At 41.5% G+C, this 20,299-nt stretch overlaps 1 protein-coding gene across 8 annotated transcripts in view; it reads left to right on the forward strand.

Annotated features, from left to right (window-relative positions):
- Window positions 1–2,448: 2,448 nt before the first annotated feature.
- The window catches only part of SPAG9 (sperm associated antigen 9), a 62,389-nt gene continuing 44,538 nt past the window's right edge, over window positions 2,449–20,299 (forward strand). For 5 of the 8 annotated variants that reach the window (XM_038156858.1, XM_038156861.1, XM_038156860.1 and 2 more), the window contains exons 1-2: window positions 2,449–2,891; window positions 9,016–9,136. In XM_038156858.1, the coding sequence (XP_038012786.1) occupies window positions 2,586–2,891; window positions 9,016–9,136 (427 nt within the window). In that variant the 5' untranslated portion in view covers window positions 2,449–2,585. Of the gene's footprint in view, window positions 2,892–9,015; window positions 9,137–16,229; window positions 16,285–20,299 lie in introns of those variants that run through there. The other 3 variants (XM_038156862.1, XM_038156864.1, XM_038156869.1) reach the window with 2 other exon arrangements.

Below are 20,299 nucleotides of genomic sequence, written 5' to 3' on the forward strand. Positions count from 1 at the left end.
TGCTGTGTTCAGTTTTGGGCCACTCATTTTAAAAAAGATATTGAGGGGCTGGAGTGTGTCCAGAGAAGAGGAACAAGGCTTGTGAAGGGGCTAGAAAACATGTCTTATGAGGCTGGGTTTGGTCTCGAGAAGAGGAGGCTCAAGGGTGACCTCACAGCTCTCTAGAACTACTGACAGGAGCATGTAGTGAGGTGGGGATGGGGCTCTTCTGCTGTGCCTTCAGAGAGAAGACCAAAGAAAACAGCCTTAAGCTGAGATAGGGGAGATCCAGATTAAATATTTGAATTTTTTTTTTTACTGTTTGTGTGGTCAGAGGTTGAAAGGGGTTGCCCAGTGGGTGGTGGAATTACCACACTGGAGCTGTTTAAGAGGCATCAGTACCCAGCACTGCATAATGTGGTTTACTGGTTTAGGAGTTACAGTGGCAGTGCCAGGTGGATGGGTCAGACTGGGTGACAGAACCACAGAATCAACTAGGTTGGAGAAGACCTTTGAGATCATCCAGTCCAACCTGACCCGACATCACCTTGTCAACCAGACTATGGCACTGCATACCACATCTAGTCTTTTCTTCAACACCTCCAGGGACCGTGACACCTCCCCGATTAGCCCATTCCAATGCCCAATCACTCACTCTGTGAACAATTTCTTCCTAATGTCCAACCTGAACCTCCCCTGGCACAACTTAGGGCTGTGTCCTTCTATCCTGTTCCTTGTTCCCTGTGTTATAAACGTAATTGCCAATTAAGCCAGATCAATAATTTGCGAGAGTCAAATCCTTATAACAAAGTATAAAGTTTATTTCGTGTTCGAATTCACAATTTAAGCCAGCCACGAAGTGAAATGGACAGAGTCAAGCTCAGGACACTGGCTCTGGGTGACACATGTACGCAGCTCTGAGCCCCTGTCGCTACAGAGAGGTAGTGGCACACCATGGCCATGTCCGAGTCCAGTTTTTATACTCTTTCTCGCCGGAGGCAAGGATGTCCTGTGGAGGATTTTGTGAACAGCTGGCTAGCTGAGAAAGGTCATGGCGGCATAATACCATTGGTTAAACAAGAAGGAGATAAGCATGGGAACTAGCAATTAGTGTAAGACAGGGATGTTGTGCCCTTGGTACAATAGCAGGATAAGGAGGATGATGACCTTAGGTTAGAAATTTGAAGAAACACAGAAAAGCTGTAACAGTATACCCACAAGAATGTAAAAATAGGTGCAGCTGGCTGATAAGCAACTAACCAATAATGAGCTCACTTTTTGCAATATGTATTAGTCTGATTAACACCAATATAAATATGTGTGGCTATCAATAAAGTTTGGGATTTGCTGATCACTTATGTTAAGTGCCGCTTTTCTCCCACCAACTCCAACAATGTCCTTTGTCCTTTTCATAATCAAGTGAGTTTCCAAAGCTTCTCTGGTCCAGGGATAATACTATCAGATGGAAGACGGTCAAGTTCTCGACATCTTGGGAATAATTCATAGGTTTCTTGTCTTCTGCTAGACGAGTCCTTAAGGATCACATTTATAATACACAAAGCCGCGTCCGGGAAGATATACATCCAGGAAGATATACAAGTTAAACAGTCTTTTACCAGTAGTCCTTTACATGTTAGCGGATTTCCCAAAAACAGACTATAGACTAAGTGAATTATCATAAAATATGCTATCTCTCTAGCTATCTGTGGCCAGGTGTGCCACTGATAGCTTACTCCTGAGTTAGTTAAGAGTTCCCAGTTCCTGTGTTGCATTCCTCTTCTTCACAGGTAAATCTAGCAGAACTACGTGTGGTATGTGTAAGACAACTAGTTTCCCAACCCCTGAGAGCTACTATGTAAACTCCATATTTTTTTTTAGCTTTGGTAACTAGCCTGGACATGTTTCCTTCAGTAATTTTTTCATATATAGTTGTAAACCCTTAATATTCTTATAACAGATTCATAACAGAACTATATTTTAGTACATTTATAATTACTAGACTTATAATGACATTACATTCAGTACATTAATTGCATAATACTATTTTATTCACCTATGAATTTTGACATATCTATAACACCTGGGACAGCATAGCAGAGCCCGATCCTCACCTGGCTGCACCCTCCTGACAGGAAGAGTTGTAGAGAGGAATAAGAGCTCCCCACAGCTCCCTCAGCCGCTCCTCACAAGAAGTGTGCTCCCTTCCCCAGCCTTGTTGCCCTTTTAAAGGCCTCTTCCGATCTTGACAATTCGGTGATCCCTGACGTGCCTCCGACAGCCCAGCCCTTCCTGCTGCCACCCCACTCCTGCCGAACGCATTTTCCCGAAACGCAACACCAGCTCCGCGATCAACCACGGCCATAACCTCACACGGGCCCTGCCTCTCGATGACATCACCAGCAGACCACACCCTCCGCACTGACTTCTAGTCCGTAGCTCCGCCCCCACGCTGCTGTCCCGGCAGACCCCACCCGGCGCGGCGGGTGAGGTCACAGACGTGCGCCGCTCCCTGCCCGGCCCTGACGAGGCTTTGCTGCTGCCGCAGAGAGCCGCTCCGAGCAGGACCTGCCGGGCCCCGCCAGGCCCCGCACAACCCCCCCGCCGCCATGGAGCTGGCGGACGGCGTGGTGTACCAGGAGGATCCCGGCGGGCCCGGCCCCGCCATGATGTCGGAGCGGGTGTCGGGGCTGGCGGGCTCCATTTACCGCGAGTTCGAGCGGCTCATCGGGCGCTACGACGAGGAGGTGGTGGCCGAGCTGATGCCGCTGGTAGTGGCCGTGTTGGAGAACCTGGACTCGGTGTGTGCTCACAGCCAGGAGACCAGCGTGGAGCTAGAGCTGCTGCGGGACGATAACGAGCAGCTGCTCACGCAGTACGAGCGGGAGAAGGCGCTGCGCAAACAGGCCGAGGAGGTGAGCGCGACGCTGGGCCGGGACGGCTCCGTGGGGGCGGCCGCACCTCCCGCGCTGGGCCTGCCCGGGGCAGAGCGGGCGGCGCCAAGAGCGTGTACAGGGGCTGCCCCGTCCGGGCGCGGGGCCGGAGTGGGGATCGCGACGCGGCTCGGCAGAAGGATTAGGAGGGCGCGGAGTACTTCCCGGTCCGTGCAGCTAAGCCGCAGCGGGACCCGTCCGTGCGGGTCCGTGTGCCTGCGGTCCCCTGAGCCGCTCGTCCCGGAGGCATCCCCGGTAACCCCTGCGGAGCGCTGCGCTGCCGGTGGGGCCGCGGGAGGGGAGCGGCGCAAACATGGAACTGTGCGCTGGTTGTGCTGTCACGGCCACGCGGGATGCTCCCCGCGGAGGGAGGCGGGTTGTCCATTTTTGCAAAAATAATGACAACGCATTGTGAAAACCATGGAAATATACAGTGTGTAGGCTGAAGCCCTTCGGAGTTGGGCTGTATAAAGCTGCAGGTAGCAACAGGTGGTGTGGACTCTCCAGTGACGTTGACTCTGATTTGGGATGTTAGATGTTTTTATTTTAGTGTTTGTACCAAGAATCACTTCAGCATAAACAAGCTTGTGAGGCATTATATAATGTGATGTTATAAAGCAATACAATAGGAAGTAGCTGTGCGGGATAACCTCCTCCAGCTCATTGTCTTGCCAAATTCCTGAAGGAAATTGGATTGGCAGCATTATCTGTAATGGAGCAAGCCATCTTACAAGTGTATTTCCAGACTACCTGTCCTCTGCTAATCTCTCTGGTTGTGCTTGCCTTCTAAATTTTCTAAAAATCAGAGCAACTGTACTGAGAGTAAACACAATATTAACAGTAAAAGCTTAATTTTAAAAAAAACATTAGCCCTGTACAAATACTTGTTGGTTTCTGTTATAAGTGAGTGCAAAATGTTGTCTGCAGATTATTCCAGGACTCAGTTTGTTATGAAGGATTGTGGTATGAATGGTGTCACCCCAGATCTTGGACTGATGGATCATTCATCCTCCTTGTCAAACACATGGTGGTTTTATGATGCCTTATGGACTCCAGTCAGGGGACTGGAGTTGCCACACTATTTCTGACACAAGCTGATGTAAAAACATCTTTTAGAAAATATGTTTATATTGAGAATTATAGGAAGGGATTGATAAATATTTTCTGAACTAATCCATGAGAAAATCCATCAGGCTTGAAGCACAGGCAGCATTTGCCAGATCAAAAAACAGGCCTTGGGCAGCAGGACAGAAACCGTACCAATGTGATGAAACAAAACATGGGGTTAGTTAATTTTGTTGTAGCTTTTCAGGAACTGTATGTGCCTGTATTGGTAGTGTGCTTCACTGCCATCTCCATTTCTCTGTGTCATGATAAATTAACTTGAGAGGACAGGCTTTATGCAGTTGAAGAACCAATGCTCATGCTGCAAGATACCTGGCTGATGCTTTCCCAAAGTGCAGTTAGACCAAAGACTGTATTTTCATGGTAATCACAAAGGTCATTTTTGTGATGTGCTGAGGTCATTGCGCTGTACAGGTGTGAAAGTGTTAGGTACAGCCTGGTGTATTCAGGAGAGACACATGTGTTAGGCATGTTTGTTGAATTATTTTTTCGATGCTAAGATAACCTGATAGGTGCAATATGGTTGAAATAAAAGGAGGGAATAGAAATTTAACACTATTTTACTTGGACAAAAAGTTGCTGGCTTAGCACATTTCTTTTGTTTGGAGTTTGCCTGTGTCATGTGGTGGCAAAATGGAGAATTTTGAGCTGCTGAGTTCCATATTTATTGTCATCTGATCATAGATTCACACAATGGTTTGGGTTGGAAGGGACTTTAAAGTTCATGTCACTCCAACCCCTCCCACAGGCAGAGACAGCGTTGCAACACCAGGTTGCTCCAAGCCCTGTCCAGCCTACCCTTGAGCACATCCAGGGATGAGGCAGCCACAGCTTCTCTGGGCAATTAACACACCTTCTTTTACTATCTGCTTCTTGTTGTAGAAAATTTATTTGCAGCAGTATCTTTATGAACATTAAATAATTTACTATTTGGTTAGGGATCTCCTTATCCCATTTTAGTAATTTGCCTTCTTTATTTCCTGTGCTTAAAAAGTGTTACTAAGGAAATATCTTAAAAGTTGTTGCCTGTGGATTTCTGGAATAATTTTTTTTAAAGTCACCCTGACAGAAGTTCTGGGCCTACTTCTTCACCCTCTGGGTACAGTTTTGATCTTTGCAGTTGCTGTGAAATCACTTGTCTGACTTTTAACATAGTAGGTTTTTTTGATATTGCTGAAGGAATGGAGGAACCAGCTGCTCTGCTGTTCTGCTTCCAGTTCTTACCTTTCCACTTGGTGACTGTCAGGTAGCAATTCCTGCCCCAAAGAAGTGGGCGAGGAACCAGCATTTTTGCTTTTGCTATTTTATACCCTGATAAGAGTTACTTCTGCAGCAATGTGCTGTTTCAGACCTGCACTTGTAGCTGGCATGTGATTTGTGTGCACTTGGAAAGAGGATAAAATCTACTCCATTTAGCTATGCCAAATTAGGATATCTTTTAGATTTTTTGCTGTTGGTGGGATTCAGCTGTTTTTGAAATTTTGGCAACTGTGAAAAAGGATTTACCACTACTAAAAACGGTTTAAGTCATGGCATGAACTTGATGTCTGCTTTTTCTTACTGTTCCCAGAGGTAACTTTCTTCATTAGGATTATATGTTGAGTAAACACTGTGCAGTAAGAGTTTAGGTACTTTTAATTTGAGGGAACAAGACCAAGATGCATTTTATAGAAAACTTTCACTCTATTTTACGGCCATCAGATTGTTTTCATTTTCACATGTTTTCCTATCCCCCAAGTCCATCTGAACTGGCTTTTTAGGTGATTTTTTTTCTCCCTGCTCTAAGAACTTGCCATTGACTGAGAATCTGTCATTGTTGCAATACACATTGTTGAAGGGGGTGTCATAGAGTAATAAAGATTGCCAAGTGGGTGGGACCATGACATCAGATATGCTCAGCATTACATCTGGGTCCAGTGACAGGAAAACCAGTCAAGATGTAAAGAGACAGAAGATGACATAAATATAGGAGGAGATACTTCATTTGGCTAATAATGTGTTACTGAGTGCTTCAGTGGTTGTGTGTAGGAGAGAGGGTTCCAAATGTGCTGGGCTGTTGTGTAGTCTTGAGTTCTTACTTACTCCAAAGACCTCTGCAAGCTTTCAAGTAGGTTTAATATTGATTACATAAATATTTTTGAGTTTAGTTGTGTGGGACTTTCTACACTTTTTATGTGAGGTCTGTAAGAACATGTTGGACAAAGGTCTGAAATGATGCATGTGATCCTGCCTGGAGAAAATGGGATGGATTAAATGGGAGTTGCCAAACATGGCTGATGAAGGTCTCACAGGTTGGGTTTCAGTAGCAGGCACATGCAGGAGGAGCTCTGCGTTGCATCCTGTGTTACACCTCATCATGGCCTAATCAAAATTAGGATCCAGACGTCCAATGCTGAGCATCAGAACCTGGAAACAAGATGACCTTTTAAGGATCATTCTAGCTGTATTTTCTGTAATCTCATATAATCTGGTCTGATTGTTTTAAAGACAGGTTGGTGTCCTTCAGCTTGCTCTTAAAAAAAAAGTGCCAAAAATCTCACTTCTCACACTTCTCATTAGAGTTGTAAGATTACATATATGTGGCCTGAACAGGACATCACTTAAAATGGAGAAAACTAGATTTTTGTCTGCCTCAGTGTTTTGAATAAAGCAGTAGCTGGGGTTGAAATGAGAGGATGACTATTGAGAGCCTAATGTATGTATGCTGCTGGATTTACATTAAACAGTGCAGGAGGTAAGTAGTATTTGAGTGTATTGTCGATGTAAATTTAAAAAAGTATTTTAATATGGGTGGGGTGCTCAGCCTGTCCTTGGCTGTTGTGGTGGTTTATCTCACTAGTTTTTCTGTCATACTTGTGCAGGCTTAGTCAGGGTGTCATGATTAATCTGCTGGGGCTGTGTCTGTGATTATACTATCACCCGAAGGAGAAATGAAACCAAATAAAAGTATTCAAAGTCCAAAGTTCTCAATGCCGAGATCTGATCAGGTATAATTTACAGCAGGGGAGGGAAAAATACTCAGCTGTAATTACAGAAATGCTTTAAAGTATAGTAATGGAGATTTGAACTTCAACAAGATGAAGGTAAACTAGTGGAAGGTAACAAAACCGTTCTAGGAAACTGTTTTACCACTTGCAGTTGAAGAACTTGAGAGGAAATACAAAATTATATCTATCTGTAGTTTCATGAGTAACAATGATATTAATGGCTCTGAATGGCTCTTTGTTATTCATGAGTATAATTATCCCTGGCCTTTAGCAAGCTATGACATATTTTTGGGAAATCATCAGAGAAACAACTAAACAAAGATGTTACAGTTTTATAATTCTTATTTCATGTTTTCCCAGGTTTAGTGTAACAAACTTCCCGTGTTTAGTGTAACTTCAGCCCCAGTGCCAAATTTGTGTCAAACTTTGAAGCCCTTTTTGAAAAGGGAGTCTGCCAAGAATAGGCACCAGACACGTCTTGAATATTAAAGGGGCAAAAGTCTTGGATCAGTTACTACAAAGAAGAAATGAAACAAACTTAAACATTGAGGTTTTCAAATTACATTGACTAATTAATATTCCCAAACTTCATGTGGAGGGGGTGGTATGATTCTTGCACATCTGTGTTTGAAGAGGGATTTTTCAATGGCAGCATCCAAAGTGGAGCTACCTGGGCTATGTCAGCTGTTCCTCAATTGTTGTGGATTAGTTTCAAGCACAGTCATATGAACACCATGCCCAGTCCTGTGACAGCTGTGTAGAGCTTGTCTGAAAGGAACTCTTGTTTCACTTCATAGGTTTTGATGCATTTCTACATCTGAAGTACTTTTTAGTCAGAACTTCTTCTGATGATCCTGTTCAACTGAGGTCCTTTTCATAAGGTTATGAATTTCTGCTTTTGTAAAAAATGTGTGTATGATGGCTGCAATGTAGTAATAGTTCATTAACAGTTGATGTATGACCATTAGAAATATTTTTCCCACTAAATTTTCCAAACAAGACATAGGTAAAAATATTCAAATCAGATTAGTTTTTTCAAGTTGCTGCCTTCACTGTCTCAGCTTCCTTTGCCCCTTTAACTGTTGTGGATGTTTAGGATTTTTTCCTGCAGAGGTTTCTGGTGTGCTTCTCCTCCCTGTTCTGTGAGCCTTCTGCATAACTTGTGTTGGTGGCCTTGTCTTCTCCTTGCAATGCAGAGCATAGAGTACTGCATGACCTAAAACATCCTTGGCTTTTAGAAGTATTCTTTGTGTCAGCAATACACACTGAATTTTTTGACTTTTTGCATAGGATAAATAGCCAAAAAAGTGCCTTCAAAGCTGCTATAATGGTGTGTTGGTAATTTTTATGTTACGGAATGTAAACACATGCATTCATAAGTGAATTCCAGAATATGGGGAGTCACAAGTGTGGTAAACCAAGGAAACAGAAGGTGATGGTGATCAGCACAGTTTTCTGTGCAGTCGACAGATTGTAGATGGTTATTAAGGATTTGATGAAGACTCTGAGAATTTATAGCAGAATTGAGTGGGAATGGAAAAGATATCAAGTCATTTTGGTTGGCACTACTGCTAGTGTGTCCCTGTTGCAATGTCTGTACCTTTGTGGCTTATGGGTGAAAATAACATCACTGATGATCAGTCAGACTAAGGATACACAGACTCCCTGTGTTCACATGCACTGTTGGCAGTTGTTGTACATCAAGTTAGACAATAATGAAATAATTATTATTTATGTTAATCCCAAGCAGGTTCTCTGGAGTAGCTGGCACTTAGTTGCAAGTTATTACACAGTGTAACCTAGACTGAGTGCTTGACTGATGGACCTGGACTGAAATAGTTCTTTGTGTTTAAATGTGGCCTGTGGATCTATTCAGTTGTTTTGGAAACCACCGTGCACCTTCCTGGCTGTGAAGGGCTGCTGTGTTTCTTCCTACCTGCTGCAAAACCTGTAATTAATTTTTGGTCTAACTTAACTATTTTGTCATTGTTTAGAAATTCATTGAGTTTGAAGATTCTCAAGAACAAGAGAAAAAGGACTTACAGACCAGAGTGGAAGCATTAGAGTCACAAACTCGACAACTTGAACTAAAAGCAAAAAACTATGCTGATCAAAGTAAGTAAAACATGGTGCTTTCCTTTTAAATGGTATAAGTGCATTTTAATTTTTGTTCTGTGAAGTAATAATACATATACTAAGTATCTGTGCCCTCTGATTCCTGTACTTAGACAGATAACTGGATTTAACTCTTGTGCAAGTCTGTTTTCTTTAGAATTAAGGCAAACGAGTCAGATACGAGCTTGTGACTTGTAATTGATTCTTCTGGTATCCTGCTTGTATTGCTTACCTTTAAAACAGTGCTTTCTTCACATTTAGCAACTTTTTCAGGAGATGCTTTGATTACTTCCTTGGTAGTGATAACAAAATAAGATATTTTCTTCTTATAAACAGTTGTCTGTGGTAAAATAAAGGTAATCTTCAGGTTTAGAAGCACAGCTGGGAGGAGAAGAGCATTGATGGTGATTCTCATTAACTTTTATATAATTTTTTGCTAAATTATTTATTTATAGGAAACTAAATTTAGTTTTTATAGAAAAAAAAAGTTTAGGGAGAACACTTCCCTTTTTAGAGATGTTCTGTGTAATTGAAAAAAAACTTCTGGAAACTTTGGAAAAAGATGATAGTGATCAGTTGTCTTGAAACGCTTGAAGTTACATATATTGTAGTTTAGACATTCTGCTGGGCTGCTTCTTATCCAGCCACACAGTCACTGAATGAAACTTCCTCATCAGTTTTTCTACTTTTATACTTCAAGCTTCTAAGCCATCTTCTGTTGATGTGAGACTGGTGTGTTCATCAGTTATATATAGCTTTTATTTCTGGACCCTGCAGGAATCTAAAGTGAGACTGTGACAAGGCTTAGGGACGACCATTTTCTAAAAGCAGTGTCAGTCATCAAAATAGCCCCTTTTCATTACTCTTTCTTCCTTTATTTCTGCTCAGCTACATTTCCTGCCCCTAACACAGTACATTCTAGCTCTTTTCCAGCTGAAGCTCTGAAACTTTTCCTGTAAAGTTTAATTTTCAGTGGCATGATTGAGTCTATAGCCAGGCAGGAGTATTAGTCTGAGAGTGTTAAGATTAATGTAGGTGGCAGCTAGGGCAGAATTTTACTGAAATTTGGACAGTTCACAACGTTATTGGCAAATCTTAGAGGCATCACCTGCTTCATTATCCACTGTTCAAATATTCCCAGATTCTGTACAGGCAGGGATGAAGGAGCACTTCAAGCAATCTTTTCTAGTAAAGACCAGGGTGATTGTTTCCTAGGATTGTCTCTTTCTAGATGAAGTCAGGCTAAAATGGATAATTTTAGAGACTTGTACCAGAAACCCTGCGGTTCTTGTGGAACAGTGTTTGTGTGTGTTTAAGAGCCTCACAAGAGGGGAAAAGAAAACATTGTAGCAGGAGTTAGGTGGTCTGTTTTGGTGACTAGGACACTGTTTCTAGAAGTCCTGTGCTCTAAACACAGCCCAAACAGCTTGTTCTTGGGAGACCCCACTCTCTGACAACAAGATTGTGCATCAAGATTGCATTCTGTCCTGTAGGCCATGGCTTTATTCTGTTAATACGATCCAAAGGACAAAGTGGTTGCATGAAAAAGAAAAATCAGTTGGATATGTGGCAGCATACTTGCAGTTTCTTAACAGAAATTACATTTACCATGTATTGATAACAACATTTTATGTTGCTCTGTGAATCTGTTGGTGTGAAATTCTCTTTTTGCTTTGAAGCCTTCAAGTATAGGTATGATTTTAAAGTTTTATTTATATATTGCATGTATATGTGTGTGTATATCTATAATAATAATGGAAGTATTTGCCCAAGAAACTCTGTTGTTCCAGTAGAAGCACTGAGGGTTGCTAGAACTACTTTTTTTGTAAGAAGTAATGTTACTAAAACCAGCTACCATAACTACGTAAAGCTCTAGTGATAAAACAATGATTTCAGACAGTTCCAAAATCTATTTATTGGAGAGAAAAAAAAACTTTGTATTGGAGAAAAACCTTCTGTGATGGCAAAACTGTATATTTGGAGAAACAATAGGGCTGGGTTAAGAGTTTGCTTATGCTTGGCCTTGATAAGCTGTCTGGGACAGCATGAAAGGCTGCTGGAAAGATTTGACATGCTGCTGATGCAGAGCAAGATCAAAGGGGACATAAGCACATTTGTTGAACACCTAATGAATATTATGCAAGTTAACTGGTTTTTTTAGTGATCTAAATTTCTAAGGTATGAAAACCATACGGGTACATATTCGTGAAGCAGCTTAACCTTACTGCATTACCTTGTTTTGTTTTATAGACCAGGCAACTGGCATGCTGTACAATCCCAATCACCAATGTGTCACTTTAATTCAGCTCCAAGTCTTTTAGCTAAATTTATTTTTCTCTTCTACTTCCTATAGTACTGCCCGTGCATCTAAGTTAGGCTTTGGTATTGCTAACTGTGTTACCACGTCAACATTCAAAATAGTGGCAGTGTTATCACTGGTAATGGGAGCTGCAAATGTCTGGCACAGAGCAAGTAACCAAATAAAACCTGGGTCTGGAGTGCAGAGTGAGATCACATCATCAGTTGTTGATATGAGTAATAGATTAGAATGGAAAACAGGTAATACATGGTTCTTTGTCATACTTTACCTACAAGACTTTTTGCTTCTTGTAGGCTGCCTGTACACTGTGTGTTTTTCTTCAAATAAGCAAAGCCTGTGAGAACAAGTTTTGTCCATTAAAAAGTTTTGACTCCTTCTTTTTAACACTGGCAGTGCTGAGCATTTAGTGAAAACTTGTCAGCTGGGGCAGCTCTTAAGTTACATGGTTGAGTTCTGCTTGATTGTATGTGCTTAAATCTGTGTGCCAGTCAAGAAGTTATGGTTGTTATGTCCTGAAGTTTAAGTACTTGTTTGTGCAGTCTAAGTGATTGTCATACTAAATCAAAAGAAAAAAAAAAGAAGTATTTCTTTGCACTTAAAATTTACCTTGTGGGATTGCATCCTTAGCTGTGTGTTCAGTCAGGTTGGAATAAAGCTGCCTTTTGAAATTCCTGAAGTGAAAACAGGAGGTTATTTTGTGTCAACCAGTTGCTCCCTTCTTGTTGTTCACGGACTTCTTTTCTCCTCATCAGAAATTGAAACAGTTGCTGTCACATCAGTGGACTACCTTGAAGTGCTCTGTTCTTTTTTAGGAGGAGGTGGAAAGAGGGGGAGATGACAGCAACATGCTGCTGGGAGGAACCTAGCAGATGATGAAACCCGAACAGTGCGAGCAGATGCACTGGAGTTACCACTCCTTCATGATGGGTGGCACTCAGTCCTGGTACTTGATGAGCTGTAGTGGGTTGACTAAGTCAAGTTTGCAAAAAAAATGCTGCAATATGTGGCACTCTGGGATAAATTCATTAAACTTTAGAACTGCTTAAACGAGAGCAGAGGCGTAAGAATTTGCAGCTTCTATTTGAGCACAGGAATGAGCTCAAATCAAGAGCACTGATGAAGCTCCTTGGCTTGTGATCCAGCTTTTCATCTCATTTTGCACTGCTGCTCTTGGCTATAACTTTCCTGGGTTGATCCTGTCCCTTGTGTGGCCTGGCTCTCAGCAGTACCTGGACAGAGAGGGGGGAAAGGCAGTGCCTGTGCTCTTGGAGTCTGTGCCATGTGGAAGCTCAAGCAAGTTAAATAGCACAAATTTCCTGGGGATTTGTTTAGGAATGATGTTGGTACAGGCGGAGATTTTAGAAGTTCTTGCTGTGGGTCTACAGAAAACTTTTACTGAGTGTTGGCAAATGTCTATTTCTAAGTTTGACTTACCTAGAATTCATGTAATTTTTTTCCTTCTCAGCAGCAGAGAGCACCTGTGAAACATGATAATGCCACGTGTTTAGTAAATAACATTCTTCTGTTTTGCAGTGGTGTATCTGAGGCCAATGCCAGTCTTTGATTTAATTTTAAGTATTTCTTACAAGAATTTGAAAATACCTGACTTCCACATTACTTCAAGTCTTTGCTGTTGTGAGACCCCCTTGTTCTACTTGTAATTTGTTTGCAGCATTAAAATATTTGAAATGTCAACCCTGGACCTGGAAAACAGAGGGTTGTTAAAAACTTGTAATAGCAATGCACCACTCATTTGTCCAGCAGTGCTCTGTGAAGGCACATGATACTGCTGGGATAGTGCTCAGTCTCCAGTTACAGGAAGGGATAAGGTCTTCTCAGAGCTCATGGGATATTCCACTGAGTTCTGGTGGGGGGGGGGGGGGGGGTGGGCAACAGACGTTTATTTTAGTTTCCTTCCTTGCCTCTTTCTGGGAATGTCAGTTTTCTTTATATATTACAGGCTATAAATTAATTAAATTTTTGGGAGTAAAAAATTACTAGTGCATTTTGACTTACTACAGGAATGGAACAGCTTTGGCATAAGCTTTCTGGAGAAATCATTCTTGGAGTAACTTATTTATTAGAGAATCTGAAAAACACAATGTCTGCATGACTGAAGTGCTTTCTAATGGAGGTGGTAGGCTGTGGGAGTTGAAAGATTTGGCTCCTTTTCTGGATCTGCGTAGTGCTGAAGTACAGCCAAGATAACAAACTGCATTTAACAAGAAAACAGATATATCTACATACATGACTTTATCAAACCTGAGCTTTGTGTGCAAGATAGATTACATTTGGGGAAAACTGCATTTGTGAAAGAAACCTAATGAAACAAACAAACAAACCCCAAATAAGTATAATCCCAAAAAACAGCTCTTGAGTTTTGGAGCTGTAAATGTTGTGACACAACTCTTGGGATGATGGTATTTTCCATGTCAGGTGTTACTGTGCAGATACTGCTTGCTGAAGGTTTTATTTGGGATATGAAACAAATGCTTTGGAAGCTGACCTAAAAACATTTGTTTTTCTCAGAAGCTAAACAGAGCTATTGCTTTCATTGGCTTCAAGTGAAAGAGATGCAAGACCAGGTTTTGTTGTGAATGTTCTGCAGATGTCATTTGATATCTGATTTTCCTCTGAGCTCTCAGGACACCAGCATTGCTGTAATGTACACTCAGGCAGACAGCCACTCTTGGATCATCTGAAGGTATCCAATATCTGAGATATCTCTGCACATGGGATATCATGCCGCTCATGTGGCTCTGTAGTTAACAGGGAGACCTCTGATGTGAACTTTCAGCTGTGAAGTTTAAAGAAACAGGAACTTTCCAGAATGTTGTTTTGAGATTTGATTTGCATGTCTGCACAGATGGTGATGTGAATAACTAAACTGGTGTGAAACAGCTCTGTCAGTAAATGCTGCTTCTAGGGATGGCTCAACTGGTGTTTATCTCAAGGAATACAAGAAAGCTTTTCAATAGGTCCTGGAAAGAAGTTGATAAGTTCAGGTTTGTTCACTGGGGGTCTGGATTGTTCCTGCTTCATTTTCACACGCTGACAACAGTAGAACTAATCTGATTTCCAGCAAAGGAGGAACAGAATGGCTTTTGTTCTTGTATTTCTTGATTAGCAGATGTGGAACCGAACTCTTTGCTAGTGTGTTCTCAGTGTGGATGTTCATCTCTGATGATGTCAATCATTATCTCAGGTTTGTTTACCAGGCAGATTCCCCCTGCCCTTTGCTACACTGTGCCTCAGGTATCAGTCACTACACCTGAAAAATCCTCTGTAAGAAGTGTGAGTACCAGGTTGTGCTGTAAGGGGAGGCTTTCCTCCTGACTGTGCATTTCACAGTGCCTTTCCTGGCTTCCCAATTCTGTTCCCAAAGACCTCCTGTCTGTGTGGTTTTGGGAGCCAGCAGCCCACTAGATGGAGCAGGGGGTACAGCTGGCTCCAGAGCCAGGGACCCAGCCAAGCTACAGGACTCAAGGCTAAAATAAAATGGAGTAGGAAATTAGAACAGTGATCGGCCTGCTTTAAGCTTAGCTGTTAATATACCTGAGCAAAAGTGGTGAGAAGAGCTTGAAATCCACTGCTGTATAATTACCTGCTCATGTGCGTTTTTAAGTTAAGGTGGTATTGTAGTTTATGTGCTGGAGTTTGGTTGTTACAGTGTTTCTGTTGCTCAAAATACTGCAGTAACTTAAGAAAACTACTTTAAATGTCTTTTAGAATCTTACATTCCTGACTTTTCACTGGCTTTTAAAACAAATCCAGTCTGCTAAAGCTTCTGTGTCCACACTGACTTGATGTGGATTTTATCAGACAGGGAGTTGCTTCAATAGCCAAGTGTATAAATGGAGCATCCCACTGTTTGCAAAGCAGTCAATCAAAAGTTTTTTTTCAGTAAAACACATCTTTTGCAGTGACTGGGCAAGAAGTTGGATTTTGGGCTTGATTTTGTGTAGAAGTTTCTGGTATATATTCTTGATTGTTTGAGTTTCAGCCTATGTGAGGAATGTCCTGGCATGTGGCTGTCTTTGTATTAAATGTTGTAGCAGAATGTTTAAAGAGTTTTGGGTTTTTTTTGTTGTTGTGTGTTTGGGTTTGGTTTTGATTTTTGTTTCTTTTTTGTTTTTGTTTTGGGTTTTTGGTTACAAATTGCAGGGATTTTATGTGCCTGAGACATAGTGCAAACTTGAACAGTCCAGAAGTGTCAGGACATGTGTTGATACTTGCTATCAACAGAGCATTCTTGACAGCTAAATTATCTTTATAATTTCAAGTGCCCTACTTGTTAAACTGAGAGCTAGAACTGTAGTTCACAGTGTAAGAGCTACTTGAACACGTTGGTCTTGTCAAAGGGTTGAATTTTTCACTTGTTTTACAAATTAGTTTTCTGTGCTGGTTTGATTTGCAGGCCTTACCGCTTCCAGTTAAACAGTTGTTTGATTGCATAGTCCCCTTTTCAGTCCATGAGTGATGTGTGTGCTCTTTAGCAACTACTTAGGAGGTCATAAGGTCTTTCTGGATCTATGTCTTAATTTTGGTGTGGGACCTGCATTGAAGAATAGAGCCAGATGAAAACTGTCCAAGGAGAGTCTTCAGACAATCCTGGTGCCAGGAAAGGCTTGTTAATGAGCTGGATCTGTGTCCTGGCTTGTGTAGGAAGAACTTGTAATTCCTCTTGAAGGCATCACACTGGTTGGATTTGCCATTCTAGCAGGTCTGTTTCTCTTTCTCCCCCTCAGGCTTATCAGGAGTTTGAGGCAGAGGACAACATACAGATGAAGGGTGTTCCAAACTTGGTAAAAGCCATCAGACTTGGGAGGTAAGCTCTGACTTTTGAACAGGCAGAGTGGGCAGCTTGGCTGCCTAGATCCTCATAATGCTGTCAGGAGACAGAAACTCCAGTTTCTCTAGTTTACTATTACATTTAATATCCCATTTTTAGGCCTAGTTGGTTTTCTGTGAGAGAACTTTGATCAAGATTGGTATCTCAGTTCATTAAAGGTGTTAGAACATTGGCAGTCCTGGAGAAGTTTGCACTAAGCCTTGGGTTTGAGTTTGTGGAGACGTTCCTGGGGCATACCTTCTCATCAGCCTAAAAGCACTAGAATATTTGCATTTTATGCTCATACTTGTGATGCTTGGAAACCTTTGTATTTTTTCCACATAAGCTTCTAAGAGTAAGTAGTTCGACTTTTTTGTTGCATGTTATATTTTACATGTGTATTATCTTAAACAATGTAATCTTGCAATGTAAGATCTTCCTTGATGTGACAAGGCTTTGTAAAGACACATTGCAACAGACACAATGGATACTTTTGCTTTTAGAATATATATAACCAAACTAATTTTATCATCCACCCATAAGAATTTGACATCTTCATGGAAAAAATCTGAGACTGAAATATCAGAGGAACTTCTCGTATTGTTACTTAAGTCTGATAGGAATTATGTCTGGTTGGCACTTGGCAGGCTGAGCATGTGGCAGGCAGTGCCAGCACACTACTCCATTCTTCTTGGGGTGTTATCAGGGCCAGACTTCCACTCGTTTGTATGTTGGTGTATTAAAATGGAACTGGCAACAATTCAGTTTAAAATGTGTTTCTGGATGCCAGTGAAAGGCATTTTGCCCTCCTATTTAGTTTCCTGTTAGTGCTGATGGGAATGTTCCTTTAATAGTGTCTTAAGTTTCTCAAAGTTTTTGGGGTGAGAATCTGGTGGTCTTCCTCAAAATTCTTCTGACTCTGTGATCAAGTTGGTGGTGATCTCTGATCCTTGGGGAATATCTGATCTCTGGCACAGTGTTTAATTGGAAAAATAAAGCGTATTCAATTGGGTTTTTTTTGGCAAGATCTTATCTTGATGGGAGGCATATTTTGGGTAGAATAGATTTCTGGTGCTATATCTCATCCTGCTGGTATTGGAAAAAACAGTTCTGAGGACTGTTGATGTGGTGTCTGTTGAGGGTATGTAACTTAGTGTACATCGTCTTCTGGCTGAAACTTCTACCTCCAGCAGTGTAATATATTGCACAGCTGGAAATGACTTCCAGAAGAAAGTGCTTAAAGTCAGTTATATAATCTTCTGGGCCCTTAATAGTTTTAACGTTTGTACTTAATGAAAACTGTGGTCAGATCTCATGGAGATATCCCCCTTGACTGTGCAGCATCACTAGCCATGTAAATTTGTCTTCAATGACTTGATTCAAGGAACTATTTATTATAACTGGGCCATTAAAGTTTAAAAACATTTTAAAGCTTTTCTTTCTTCACAGATGGAAAAAGTGGTGTGCTTCTTTATGGAACCTCAACCCCTGTGCAAGAGTGTGTTGTATCCGTAACAGTGGGAAATGCTTTTCTGGATTTCCTGAAGGCTGGCTTTGGGCAGCTGTAAAGAAGGGTGTTGGTAACACCTGATGTAGTTAATCTTCATTAAATGTACTGTTGAATACTTTCCCAGAATTCACTTGCAGAATTCATCCCTGGAGTTGGCTACACTGTCTAGACATGAACTCACTGAACAATGTTGGGTGCATCACCCTGGTTTGTGTGGGAGTTCTGGGCGAGGCTGGATGTGACTTTACTGAAGGATCCATGGGTTTTGGGCTGTAAATCCCCCCGGCTAGTTTGGGGTTTAAGCCAGCACGGATCCTACATGGACAAAGCAAAGGACGAGAAGCGCTCTTTCTCCATGTGGTTCTGATGTCCTGTTTTATTGGCTGGAAGGGGACATCTGCATTGTAGACCATCCAGGTGAAAAAAGAGACTGAATTCCGCACCCAAGGGACATTTATACCTGCGGAATGGGAGGCGGGGACGGAGGGCCACAGCCAATGGGATATCGGTGAGGAGGGGCGAAGGGAGGGGCTACAAGGGACAGATCACCTTACCAAGGGAAAAAACCACCTGAGGGAAAGGGGAACCATTCATGCAACACAACACCCAGTGCAGCATCCAAATAACTATCTAGTGCATCACAACACTTTACCACTCAGTGTGAAGCAGCGGGGGAGGCTCCTTGGACACTCTTGGTTGGAGAGGGAGCTGGTTTCAGCAAATACAAGGTCCAGCAGTCATACAGTTTGCGCTTGCTGGTCTGCTGTCGAAGGTTTAGCGCAGTGGAAAGGTTATGAGGGAGATCCTCTGGGATCTGTGGTACACAGCCTGGGCACAGTGTGCTCACGTGAGAGCTGCTGTGTATTTCTGATGGGCAGCTCTTTAACATCTCATAACTCATGACTAGGATGTTAATCAGGCAGAGATAGTGGATAAAATATGGTCTGTCACATCATAGCTTTGTTAATTATAAGTTCTGACTGTTCCTTCTGTAATGTCTTACCAAAGGCTTCCATAAAACTGCGCTTCAAATGTACAAGGAGACTTAAAACACCTTGTGCCTCAAAACAATAAATATAATTCTTCTGTTCAGTAGTGTTCTGCATTACATAAATATGTATTTTTTGATGCATGCATTGTGCTGTAAAATACATTTTCCTCTATGTTGTGTTATAGATACTTGTGCCTCCTCTGCTGCTATTTGATCCAAAGAGCTTTTGTTCCATTCAATAACAGGGCAGAAATGGAAGCATTAGATCTGGCAATGATATAAATAATATTTGGTGTAATATTTTGGCCAGAGATTTATAGGTGGACTGCAAAAGGTTGTGTCAAGTAGCGTAATGTTCTTATAAGAGCAAGATTAGATCAGTAGTGCAGAATGTTTATACAGATTTGAGTGAGTAGACAGTTATGTATTTTGGTTCCAGCATTTGACTTGGACAAAGAGTTTTTTTCATTAAAACATACTTATGATAGAATACTGTGCCAAAATACAGATATATAGATCAAAAAGAAATGATGTATGGAGAATTAGTTTTCAGGAGAACCAGCTGGCAACACGAAAATATGCAAAGAGCAGAGAAGGTCTTGGTATTTGTCTTCAGATAATGTGTGTCTGGCAACGACTCTCTGGAAACATGGAACTATAAATTTGAACTTTCCCAGGGGTATTTAAACATAGCAAGTAGAATAAGCTCAGTTACACAATTTGATAATGTGCTTATGTCACGTGAATATTGTGTTCAAAAATACCTGAATAAAAAGATAGAATTCACATTTAAGCAGCAAAAATGTTTTGTGTTTGAATGACACAATAAGTTGTGTGTAGAAGGTTCTGGATTCTGTTACTTTTTCTGCAAATTAATTGCATTGGGATATCACAGTTTGTTTCCGCTCAGTTTCATCTGAGCTGAAACAGCACAGATGAATTGAGCTGCTCAGTTGGTTTCATCTCCCTCTAATAAGAACTTACTGTTTAAAGTTGTCCCAAATCTGCTAGGTGTATTTTTAATTTCTTGGAATACCTACAGAAGTATTCAAATGTTTTCTCTCTTTAAATCTATTGCCTTAATGCTCAGTGAAGTGTGAGTGAATGCCAGCAGAAACCTCAATTTCTGTACCACATAGGGCTTGAACCTGTTTTAACAGATACCTTGCCTATGTTTGTCCTGGTTAAACACCTCTGGAAATTGTGTGGATGTGTTTTAGGGAACTGATGTAGGACCTTAGCTGGAGCATATGGCTTCATCTGGGATTGAGTGACATGGCCTCTGCCTCTTCCCGCAGTTTCCATGTGAAACAATCTGGATTGGGGTGAGCAGTAAGCTGGCCTTGAACAGAAAAATCCCTTCTCACTGGCCTAGCAATCAGCAGGGGAAAATAGGACTTGGGCTCTTTAGGAGAATGCAAATTGCAATATTGTGCTGCTGTTGGTGTACTTAGAAAGCTCAGTGATAAGAGCTTAAAAACATAAACACTGACATACTTATTATCCTGCTT

Source organism: Motacilla alba, chromosome 18 (assembly GCF_015832195.1).
Source record: "Motacilla alba alba isolate MOTALB_02 chromosome 18, Motacilla_alba_V1.0_pri, whole genome shotgun sequence".
Taxonomy (NCBI): domain Eukaryota; kingdom Metazoa; phylum Chordata; class Aves; order Passeriformes; family Motacillidae; genus Motacilla; species Motacilla alba.